The sequence below is a fragment of the Ursus americanus genome, chromosome 2 (assembly GCF_024610735.1).
Source record: "Ursus americanus isolate L20-20 chromosome 2, mUrsAme1.1.p, whole genome shotgun sequence".
NCBI lineage: Eukaryota > Metazoa > Chordata > Mammalia > Carnivora > Ursidae > Ursus > Ursus americanus.
Window position 1 is genome coordinate 60,788,985 of NC_142128.1, and position 12,914 is coordinate 60,801,898.

Below are 12,914 nucleotides of genomic sequence, written 5' to 3' on the forward strand. Positions count from 1 at the left end.
CCCACTGTGAACAAAATGAGTGATTTAGACACACTATTTATTTGGAAAAACCTGAATTTACAGTTTAATTATTAAAATAAATTGAACATGTCAAAAATGCTAATTTGCTAGGTACAAGTAACTTGAAACATCAACAAGAAATAGCATAATTGGGGCGCCTGGGTGACTCAGTCGTTAAGTGTCTGCTTTTGGCTCAGGGCGTGATCCCAGATCCTCGGGATCGAGCCCCATGTCAGGCTCCTCTGCTGGGAAGCCTGCTTCTTCCTCTTCCACTCCCCCTGCTTGTGTTCCCTCTCTCGCTGGCTGTCTTTCTCTCTGCCAAATAAATAAATAAAATCTTAAAAAAAAAAAAAAAGAAATAGCATAATAAGGGGTGCCTGGGTGGCTCAGTTGTTAGTTGTCTGCCTTTGGCTCAGGTCATGATCCTGGGGTCCTGGGATCGAGCCCCATGTTAGGCTCCCTGCTCAGTGGGAAACCTGCTTCTCCCTCTGCCACTCTCCCGCTTGTGTTCCCTCTCTCTCTTTCTCTGTCAAACAAGTAAAAATCTTTATTAAAAAAAAGAAATAGCATAATAAAATTCTTTCCAGAGTATTTATGGAATTAAAATGATTTACATAAACAGCTATGTTACATAAACAATTTTCAGTTCAGCATATATATATTGGGAACCTGCAAGGCACTGTGCTAGGAGAGAAACCTGGAGGGCAGAGATTTTGATCTAATCTGATTAAAATCTAGGCTGCAGTTGTCTTTAAAATCAGTAGTTTCCTAAGGAACTTTAGTAATTTGTGTTATACCTTCATTACAAATGGCTAAATTTTGATGCATTTGCTAGAATTCTGTCTTTGCATTCATGTCAGCAAAATGTTTTGAATGATAGGTTAATGTTAGAGCATGAATTGGATGGAGCACAACATTGAATATACTGATGCTTTTTATCCAATATCCTGTTTTGTTAGCCATAGACAGTGACTTCGTTCCTTAGTTTTCTCATTTGTTGAATGTGGGCATTGAACTAGATCAAGTTTTGTTTTTAACTGAACACTTTTCAGACTAAATTTTATCTGAAATTCTAACATGTATGTTAGAGAAAAGCTGAGCTACCAAGGTTGAACTCAGAGAAGTGGCCCATGGAGCACTTTGTAGGAAATGCCTAATATTCTAAGGAACATGCTTTGAAAACCATTCAAGTTCAGTATCTGGTCATCAGAAATCCTAATGGATTTAGGACGTGGGCAACAAGTGCAAAAAACTAACTCCAGAATGAAATTTTTGACCATGGTGAAGGCTTTTCACAAAATTTAGTGATAAATTTTCCTGAAGAAAAGGAGAAGGAATTTATTTGTGGTATAATACCTTTATGAATAAAAGTAGATATGATTCATTATGGGAAGAATGTTTTATTGTAGAAAAAAAGTTGCTGAAGTTCTTTGGTAAGCTTTTAATCAGTTCTACTCTTATGTGACCCAACATGTATTTATTATTGTTGTCTTTATGTAACTTAGAAGTAATCTCAAAGACAAGCTGACTTAAGGCCGGCATGCTTGGAATGTTATAGGCAGGAACTTATGTAAGGAAAAGTTACATGTAGTTTTTTGTTGTTATTGTTCTACAAGTTAAATAAAAATGTAAAATATTCACTAACCTGATTATTTTCAGGATGAAGAGTGTGTGCGCCTTGATAAAGAGAGATTGGCTGCTCGTTTGGAGGGTCATAAAGAAGGGATTGTACAGACTGAACAGATTAGGTAAGATTTTCTTTAGTAGAAAATGTTAAGTGTATATGGAAAAGGAGATAGTAATATGTTATCTACATTGAGCTTTACTCCTTGCATTCATTATGTACCTCTGTACCCTAAGTTCAAAAGATGTGTGGGCATGTTTTATGGTAGGGGAGATTGAAAGTTAATTTTGCTTCCGGGAAAGCTGCCTTCTTGGTTCTATTACCATATTGATCTTTCCTTTTTAAAATTACTCCATAACCAGGCCACTCATTTATTTTGTGATCACTTGTTGATTTATAGCAGAGGTCAGCAAACTTTTTTTGTATAGTGACACATATTAAATACTTTCAGCTTTGAAGGTCACATGGTTTTTGATTTTTTGGTTTTGTCTTTTTGGTAACTATTTAATGCTTGTGGTAGGAAAAGCAGTCGATGATTGCTTCATTCATAGAAGAATTGGCATGGCTGGATTTGGCCTATGGTATTATTTTGTTGATCCCTGATTTTACTATAATTAAAATCACTTCATAGTTTTTCCTTGGCACAATATAATGCTTTGGAAGTTCTATACAACTTTAAAAATTCAATGTCTATTTTTAAAAACCTTATTCAAGGTGACTGACATAACAATAAGCTGCACATATTTAATATAAGTTGATAAGCTTTCACATATGTATACATCTGTAAAACCATCATCGTAATCAAGATAATGAATATAACATCACCCCTACAAATTTCTTGTCTATCTTTATGATTGCACTCTTCTACCTGTCCCCACTTCCTTTCCTCTCTAGGCAACCAGTGATCTGCTTTACTTATAAATTAGCTTTTTCTAGAGTTAAGTATAAATGGAGTTAAGTAATATGTACTTTTTTGGGGGTCTGGTCTCTTACTTAGCATAATTATTTTGAGATTCATCCATATTGTTGGATGTGTCAATAGTTCATTCTGTTTTATTGCTGAGTAGTTGATTCTGTTCCATTGTATGGACGTAATACAGTTTGTTTTCTAGGCACCTGTTTATGGGCATTTCACTTGTTGCTGGTTTTTGGCTATTGCAGCTTAAGCTATAATCATTTGTGTCTAAGTTTTTTTGGACATATGTTTTCATTTCCACTGAGTAAATACCTAGGAGAGGAGTGATTGAATTGTGTACTGTTACAGATCTGCCTTTTTAAGAAATCAACCTGTTCAGAGTGATTGTACCATTTCACATTTCTACTATCAGTATATAAGAGTTCTAGTTTCTTCACAGCCTTGCCAACACTTAGTGTGGTCAGGCTTTTTAATTTTAGCCATGCTGATCTTGCACTTACCTCCTTATTAATGATAGTATGAGCATCTTATTGTGTGCTTATTTGCCATATTACATCATGTTTGGTGAAGTTTGTTCAGATTTTTGTCCATTTTTTCTTACTGGATTGTTTTCCTATTATTGAGTTTTGAAAGTTTGTTGTATGTTCTGGATAGAAGTCCTTTTTGAGACATAGGCCTTGCGGATATTTCTCGCAGTGTGTGACTTGTTTTTACATTCTCCTAGCTACCTTTTGAAGAGCAGCTCGTTTTAATTTTTATGGCATGTCATTTATCAACACATTCTTTTGCGAATTGTGTTTTGGTGTTATATCTAAGAAGTCTTTGCCTGAGCAAAGCCAACAAAGATTGTCTCATATTATTTCATAGAAATTTTTTAGTTCTAGGTTTTACGTATAAGTCTGTGATCTATTTTCTGTTCATTTTTTGTGTGTGGGTTATATAGCATGGATCAAAATTCATTTATTTTGTTACAATCTAGATACTGAAGTTCAGTTTTGTGCATGTGGATAACCCAGTTATTTCAGCACTATTGGTTTCCAATGAATTGTCTTTGCACTTGTGTAAAAAAATCAGTTGTTCTTGTGTAGATCTGTTTCTGGACCCATTCTGTGTTGTTGACCTATTGGTCTTTTTGCCTGTACGAAACCATTTTGATGACTGTTTATAAGTTTTGAAATTAGATAGTGTTAGCTTTCCAACTTTGTTCTTCTGTTTCAAGGATGTTTTTGCTGTTTTTGGTTCTTTGCATTTCCACATGAGTGTTGAAATTAACATGTCATTTTCTACAAAAAAGCTTACTGGGATTTTGATTGGGATTGCATTGAATCAGTAGACCAGTTTGGGGAGAATTGACATCTTAAAAATAATGAGTCTTCTGACTTACAAGCAAGATGTATTTATTCCCCATCTATTAATGGAGAGATATTTAGATCTTCTGTAATTTCTTTTAACATTTCCTAATTTTCAAGTGTATAGGCCTTGTATACCTTTTTGTTGTATTTCATACTTTTTGATGCTATTGTAAGTGATCCTTTAAAAAACATTTCAATTCTTGATTTATTGCTCTTATAGAAATACAGTTGATTTTTGGGTATGGATCTTGAATCCTGCAATCATGTTAAACTCATTGATTAGTTCTTATAATGTTTTTGTAGCTATCGTTAGCTTTTCTACATAGATAATTATGTTTTCTACACATAAAATATGTCTTTTTTTCCTTTTTTTTTTTTTCTCCTTTTTTCTTTCTAAACTGGATGCCTTTTATTTCTTGCCTTATAGTCCTGGCTAGACTTGCTGATTCCTCACTAATCCAGTGTTGAAGAAGCAGAGATTAGACATTCTTGTTTTGTTCCTCATCACAGGGGAAAGCACTCTTTGACTGTTAAGCATGTTAGCTTAGATTTTTTTGTTAGATACCCTTCAACAGGTTGAGGAAATAGCTTTTTCCTTGTTTGCTGCGAGTTTATCAGAAAGGAATGTTGGCTATTGTGACATGTTTTTTTCTGATTCTACTGAAATGATCGTATAGTCTTTTGTTAATATGGTGAATTAAATTATTTTTTTGATGTTTGCATTTCATGGATAAACTCTACTTCTTTATTTTTTTAGTTATCTTGCTGCATAACAAATTAACCTGAAACATATTGGCTTAAATTACACATATTTATTATCTCATGGTTTCTGTGGGTCAGGAGTCTTGGGGTGATTTAGGTAGCTTCTCTGCTTTATGGCCTCTCACAGTGTTGCAGTTAAGCTGTTGGCCAGGACTGTGTTCTCATGTGTAGGCCTGTTAGGAGAAGGATCTTCTTCTAAGCTCACTCATGTGGCTGTTGGCAAAATTTAGTTCTTGACAGGTTGTTAGACTAATACTTCAGTTCCTCAGGTGTTATATAGAGGACTCTCTTGGTTCTTTGCTACCACATTTGGACTTTCTACAGAATATTTCACAGTATTACAGCTTCATCAGAGTGAGGAAAGAAGAGTGCAAGAGAGCTGTCAAGCAAGCTAGAGGTTATTTTTTTTTATAGCCAAATCTTCAGAGTGACATCCTGTCACCTGTATAGCATTCTATTTGTTAGAAGCAAGTGAGAAGCAAGGTTCAGCCCCCCCGCCCCCAAGGAAGGGGATTACACATGGGTGTGAATGCCAAGATGTGGGTATTTGTAATCATTTCAGTGGCTGCCTACCACAATCATGGTATATTATTCTTTTTATGTATTGTTGAATTAGATTTTTAAGAATTTATATAGAATTCTGTACTTATGTTTTCGAAGTCTGTAGTCGTCTTGTAATGTCTTTTTGTCTTGTTTCCTATCAAGATAATTCTGGTCTCAGAATGAGTTGGAAAGTATTTCCTTTTCTACAATTTTCTGGAAAAGTTTGTTTAGAATTGGTATTTTTTCCTCCTGCATTTGGGACAATTTATTGATGAAGCCATTTGTACTATAGTTTTATTTATTTTCATGTATTTCAGGTAAAGTTTTCAACTGCATACTCAACTTGTTTAATAGTTATAGGTCTCTTCTGGTTCTCTCTCTTTCTTCTTTGAGTGTTTCTTTGAAAGAATTTGTCCATTTCATCTACGTTGTCAAATTTATTTGCAGAATGTTGTTCATAATATCCTTTAAAATGTTATAATCTGTAGCAATGTCCCCTCTTTCATTCCTTGATATTAGCAGTTGGTGTTTTCCGTAAGTTTCCTTATTGCCTGGCCAAAGTTGACCAATTTTATTCTCAAAGACCCAAATTGGGATTTTCCTCTTTCATTTTTTTTTCTTTTTGATTCTTCAATTTCTGCTCTGATCTTTATGATTTACTACTTCTGCATACTCTGGATTTAATATGCTGTTGTTGTTTTTTTTTTATGTTTCTTAGAGGGAAATCAGTAACCTCAGCTTCCACTCTAAGTACTGCTTTAATGGCATCTCATATTGGTATGTTGTGTTTTCATTTTCATTCAGTTCAAAATTACTGTCTGATTTCCCTTTTGATCTCTTTTTTTACTCATGGATTGTTTGCAAGTGAGTTATTTAGTTTCCAAGTATTTGGGATTTTCTAGAGATCTTTGTTACTGATTTTTAGTCTATTCCAGAGTATGGTTATATTTTATGTGACTTTGAATCCTTTGGTAAGTACTGAAACTTGGTTTTTGGCCCCAAATAAGGTCTGTTCTGTAGGCACTTGAATGTGTATTCTGTTATTTTGGAGTGTCTTCCTATGGTCAGTACGGTCAGTGTGGTTGATAGTGTCAGTAGAGTCTTCTATATCCTTACTTGTTTTTTTGTCTTGTATTATTAATTATTGAGATAGAATTATTGAACTCTCTGGCTGTGGATTTGCCCATTTTTCTTTGCATTTTTATCAGATTTTGTTCTACTTTCAGGCTCTGTTATCAGGTGTAAATGTTTAGGGTTATGTTGTCTTGATGAATGAATCTTTTTGTCATTATGGAGTGACCTTTATTTCTGACAGTGTTCTTTGTTTAAAAAACTACTTTTTCTTGTATTCACCTAGACACTCCTCCAGCTTTCTTTGGCTTATGTTAGCATAGTATATCGTTTTATTCTTTTACTTTTTAAAAAAAATTATGGTAAAAAATAACATAAAATTTATCATTGTAGTATTTTACAGTATGTAGATCATAGTCCTAAGCACTTCCATATTGTGTAACCATGTGGAGAACTCTTCATCTGAAAACTGGAATCCTTTTACTTTTTACCTATGTGTCTCTATAGTTAAGTGCTTTGCTTATGTGTCTAGATCTTTTATACTTAATGTGATTATTGATATGGTTAGTTTTAGTCCATTTTGCTTATTACTTTTTATTTGTCTCTTTGTCCTGTTTTTGGCCTTCTTATTTTGAATAAATGAATATTGGTTGTAATTCTATTTTTTCTTATTGTTGTTGGCTTATTAGTTAAAACTGTTTCATTATTAGTGTTTGCTTTAGGGCTTTTAGTATGCATGGTTCATAGCATTACAGTCTACCTGCAAGTGTTATGCTCCCTACTTCATGTATAGTATGGGAACCTTAAAATGGTATACATGTGTTGTAAGCACCAGTATGCATTCTTCTTCTTTAAAGTGTTTTCTTTTTAAAGAGCTTTAAATAATAAGGAAAAAATCTTATGTATTTACAGATACCATTTCCATTGTTCTTCATTTCTTTGTTCAGATCTGTTTATCTGTTTTTATCCTTCTTCCTGAAAGATTTGACATTTTTTTTGTGTAAACCTGCTGGTGATTAATTCTTTCAACTTCTGTATTGCTGAAAAGCCTTTATTTTGTCTTTTTTTTTTTTAAAGATTTTATTTATTTATTTGACAGAGAGAGACAGCCAGCGAGAGAGGGAACACAAGCAGGGGGAGTGGGAGAGGAAGAAGCAGGCTCCCAGCGGAAGAGCCTGACATGGGGCTCGATCCCAGAACGCTGGGATCACACCCTGAGCCGAAGGCAGACGCTTAACGCCTGTGCCACCCAGGCGCCCCTGTCTTTTTTTTTTTTTTAAGGAATTTTTACTGGATATTAAATTTTAAGTTCCATCTTCTTTTTAGATTTTATTTTTTAGAGAGAGAGAGAAAGCTCTCACGAGCCGGGGGTGGGGCAGAGAGATCTGGAGAAGCAGACTCCTCGGTGAGCAAAGAGCCCAACTCAGGGCTCAATTCCAGGACCCTGGGTTCACGTTCTGAGCTGAAGGCAGATGTTTAACTGACTGAGTCACCCAGCTGCCTCGTAAGTTACATCTTTTTAAGTATAGGTCTTCCTTGACTTAAGATGAGTTACATCCTGATAAACCCATCCTAAGTTGAAAATACCATAAGCCAGAAATGCATTTAATATACCTCACCTACCAAACATCATAACTTAGTGTAGGCTACTTTAAATATGCTTAGAACACTCTCATTAGCCTACAGTTGGGCAATAATAAAGTGTTGAATATCTCATGTAATTTGTTGAATACTGTACCAAAAGTGTAGAATAGAATGGTTGTATGGGTACAGAATGATTTTAAATGTATCAGTTATTTTTCCTGGTGATTGTACAGCTGACTGAGAGCCGTGGCTAGCTGTCACTGCCAGGCGTCATGAGAGAGCATCGTGCCACATACCACTAGCCTGAGAAAAGATCATAATTTGAAATATGGTTTCTACGGAATGCATACCAGTTTCACACCATTGTGAAGTTGAAAAATTTTAGGTCAAACCATTTTAAGTCAGACCATCAGTACTTTAAAGATGTTATACCATTGCTGTCTCAATTACATTGTTGCTGACGAGAAGTCTGCTGTCATCCTTATTTTCTTAAATTTTTAAATATTTTTAATGAAATGTGTCCTTTTTTCCCTCTGGGTACTTTAAAAGTTTTCTCTATTAAAGGTCTTGAGCTGTTTAATTAGCGCATAACTTGGCCTTTTCTTCATCGTTCTTGTGTTTGAAGTCCATTGAGCTTTTGGAGGGAATTTTTGTGTTCATAATTTTTATTGAATTTAGAAAATTTTTGGCCTTGTTTCTTAAAATATTTGGGTTCTTTTTTTTCTAGTCACTTGATAGTTTCTGTAGTTGTGTCATTCACTAATATTTTCTTCTGTAATTATATTTGTAATGTATTTGTAGTCTCAAACATTATATTTATCTCTGCAAGTTGGTTAAATATATAGTCCATGTCTCATTTAATTTGTTGAATATGTGGAATAGAGTTATAATTATTTTAATGTCTGTGTTTGCTAATCCTGCATCGGTGTCAATTTATAATTGGTTTTGAGTTAGATTTTTCATTCTGGCTTGTATTTTCCTGCTTCTTGACATGCCTTGTGATGTTTGGATACTAGACATTTTGCATTTTACCATATTGAGTGCTAGGTATTTTTGTATTCTAAATTTTCTTTTGTTTTGGGATATAGTTAAATCACTTGGAAACAGTTTGTTCCTTTTATGTCTTGATTTAAGATTTGTTATTTGAGCAGTGTTCAGTTAGGATAATTATTCCCCACCATTGCCTACACAAAACCATTCTGAGTACTCTACCTAATGCCCTATGGATGTGAGGTTTTCAGTTTGGCTGTGGTAATAGGAACTGTTCTTCACCCTGTGTGAGCTCTGGGCATTGTTCCCTCTAATCCTGTTGGATGGTTTCTATATACCCAGCTTTTGTTTCCTCATACTCTTGTGCTCATCAGTATTCTCCCAGAATACTTGATGGGCATCTTCATTGCAGCTCTTTCTTCTCAGGTACTTAGGCCTATGAATTCCAGCCACCTTGGTTTTGCTGGACTCTCAGCACCAATTCTCAAATCAGGTAATCCACTCAGTTTTGCCTGGATTCTCCTCCCTATGCCATTTTGAAAATTTAAAAGGTGGCAAACTGCAGCATTCATAGGGCTCACTTTATCTGGTTTTCATTTGTCAGAGATCATGGTGTTTCATTGCTTGATACCAGGTATTTAGTAAGCTACTGTTTTATGTATTTTCACTGGTTTATTGGAAGCAGGAGGGTTAATCCAGTCCTTGCTACTTCATTTTAGCTAGAAGTAAAACTCCAGTGATTGAAAGTCCAATTCACATTTGATTATGATTTAGAAAAATATTTGAGTTTGATTTAAGTTACACTGGTTTGCTTTAGATCTTAAGGAAAAATTGCACAGCATTATATAAAATGAGTCAACTACTAGATGCATATTGAGGATCTGCAGTAAAGTACCTTCATACCTTATATAAATAAGCTAGTATACTATATAATGCTACCATATTTAAACCTGCAAGAATTCCTGTCCTTTTTCCAGATGTTGTTTAAACGTATTTCAAGATTGTCACCTTGTGGTTAGAGTAATAATTTTGTCAACTGTTAAGGTACCCAAACCCTTTTTATTTTTATTTGTTTAAAATATTTTATTTATTTATTTGAGAGAGATAGCATGAGCAGGGAGAGAGGGAGAAGCAGACTCCCTGCTGAGCAGGGAGCCCAGCGTGGGGCTCCATCCCAGGACCATCCCAGGACCCCAGGATAATGACCTGAGCCGAAGGCAGACAGCTTAACTGACTGAGCCACCCAGGCGTCCCTCCCCAAACCCTTTTTAACTCTTTTCCTCATTTTGTAAAAACGACACTAAACTTATCATCTTAACGAAATTTGTACTTTGTGTTAAGTCTTTTTAGTATAGTTCTCAGAATATAGCCCCTGTTTGCTATTTTGAATGTTATTTGAAAATCAGGTAAAGAAAAGAAAAAGAAAACTGCAAAATATGGTTTAATCTTTCAGATAGTAAAAGGAATGTATGTTGTGGCATATAAAAGCCTCTGTCACCTATAAAATGGGTGTGTTATATACATTTTGACATACAGGTTTGAAACTTTGAAATTTCAAGGAAAAGCTAAGCTTTGAATTCTTTACAGAATGAATTTTTCACACATAACCCCCCCCCAAGGGGGGGTGTGTTTTTGTGTGTTTGTATGTACAGTTTGTGTGGCTAGAGAGGCATTGGCAAATAAAAGTCTGAGAAAATGTTAAGGGAAACAGCTATATTAATGGGTTCTGCCTTTTGCAGGGGGTCGGGGAGATAAACCCAAGTGAAGATTTTTGTTGCATCGATCTTTCTAAGAAGTTACTGATTTGGTTATAGAGTAATATTTCTACATGGACTCTTGATCTTACATGATTATTAAATACCAAGTACATAAGTTTTAGATAAGAAGAAAATCTTAATTATTGCCACTTAAGGTTATTTTTACCAAGAACTTACAAATGTAACAAAATATATTTATGATGCACTCAAGAGATCTTTGCTACGAAAATTTTAAAAAAAGGAAATCGCTTTCAGGTCTTTGTCTGAAGCTATGTCAGTGGAAAAAATTGCTGCAATCAAAGCCAAAATTATGGCTAAGAAAAGATCTACTATCAAGACTGACTTAGATGATGACATAACTGCCCTTAAACAGAGAAGTTTTGTGGATGCTGAGGTAGATGTGACACGAGATATTGTCAGCAGAGAGAGAGTGTGGAGGACACGAACAACTATCTTACAGAGCACAGGAAAGGTAATTAAAGTATTTCAGTCATTCATTAGAGTGAGTATGTGTATCTAATCTGTGATTGGTTATAGAATTGGCTAAAATTTGTTATTAGGAGCAATTTTCAAGTTTTGTCTCTGAAAGATCAGTAATAATGTAGATTTCTAAGTGACTGTATTTGCCATTTAGTGGTTGTTGGTTACCAAAGTAGCTGGTGAAAATGTCTGAATCACAGTGCCCTTGATTTGCACCTCATTTGTAAATCCAACGAATAGCCCAGTTTTCTTGTTGATCAGTTTTTTGTTTTAACCTAATAAGGAGGGAATATTGATGGCTAACTGTTTGGTCATTAATGTCGTTATTAATTTTTTTCCCCACAAAGTAGAAACTTAGGAAAATCAGCAATCATTTATGTGTGTATTTTAGACATTATATCCTGTTGTGTGGATATAGCAATATTTATTTATCTTTATTAATGGCGTTGGGTGGTTTGTTTGTTTTTGTAGCTGTAGGATTGTGGAATTTTTCTCTCCCTTTTTCTCCTTTCCTCCCTCTCTATTCACAGTTACAAGTAATGCATTAAAAAACATCCTTGTACATGTACCTTTGTGCATTTATGTGTATACAACAAAAAGATTAATTCCTAGAAGCAAATTTCTGGTTAAAGGAGATGTGTACTTTAAATTTTGAGAGAAAAAATTTGAAAGATACTGGATGTTCGGTATCTTGATGCATCTCCAAAAGGGTTGCTTTGGTTCTCTTTCCTTTACATATTTTTATCTATTTTTCCCTCACCTGCTAATTTTCTCTTAAACGTCAATTCTCCACTGATGCACAGTTGTTAATATGATATGGTAAGAGAGTGTGTAGAAGTGTGTGAGGTTACAATGAATGTGAACTTTAACTTTGGTCAAGGCAGACTGGTTTTCTTTGCAGATTCTCGTCTTAAATTTACTGTGTCATATTAGTAGGAATTGGGTTACTCGAAAAGAGTATATGAAGGAAAGAATTTTTGTCCTTTTGTACTTTGTCATATTTTACAGAGTACTTGAGGTCAAGATTAGGAATCATTTCCCAGAGCTTAGAATTATAGAGAAATCTGAGAATATAAATAAACTTCAGTTTTTGTATTTACAGTAAAGTGATCTGTTGATACTCATTTTCACTGTGTAATATGGCTAATAGTTGAATATTGCAACCTGCTAATGTTCTGCCAGTATTCATTATAATAGCCAAAAAATTTGAATCTTATGGTAAAGGAATAAAACATACGTGCTCTGCTCCATCTTACTTTTAGACCAAACATTAAATTTTCAAAAAACTGAGATGAACAATTTTCTTTGAGCTCTAGGTGGCAGGGTTTTACCATCATTTCAAAAGTTAGTGCTCTAATTTAAGTTAGTGTTGTTGCCATCACAGTATAATTTAAGAATAAATTATGGTTTAAGAATTGCTTGGTAGTTAGGTTTACTTCCGTGAGCATTAACGTTTTTAAAAACCGGAAACAACTGTTTTGACCGATAGTCTTTCTGTATATGATTTTTCTTCTCTGAACACTAAAAAACCTTTTAGGTATTCAGTTCTAATAGATCCTATGATTTTTAGATAGATCTTCATTATTACCAGGGATTATGGCCTTCTTACATTCTAAATTTCTGGAATAAAAGATTCTTGAGAAAAATCAGTATGTTCCTTTATAGTTGTATTATTATTGCAAGCAACCCACATAAAGCAAGCTAATTTTATAATGCCATTAAGAACATACTTTTAAATAAGTTAGTTTTCCTTGTTGAAAAGTTGATTAAAAGAGATCATTAAAAGGAAGATAATAATCACCTGAAATTCTACCACACTAAAATAGCTGATAACA

At 34.4% G+C, this 12,914-nt stretch overlaps 1 protein-coding gene across 2 annotated transcripts in view; it reads left to right on the forward strand.

Moving 5' to 3' along the window:
- The window catches only part of CDC73 (cell division cycle 73), a 111,243-nt gene that overhangs the window by 11,966 nt on the left and 86,363 nt on the right, over positions 1 to 12,914 (forward strand). For both annotated transcript variants that reach the window (XM_045809561.2, XM_045809560.2), the window contains exons 6-7: positions 1,660 to 1,748; positions 10,855 to 11,071. In XM_045809561.2, coding sequence (XP_045665517.1) covers positions 1,660 to 1,748; positions 10,855 to 11,071 — 306 coding nt within the window. The remainder of the gene's footprint in view (positions 1 to 1,659; positions 1,749 to 10,854; positions 11,072 to 12,914) is intronic.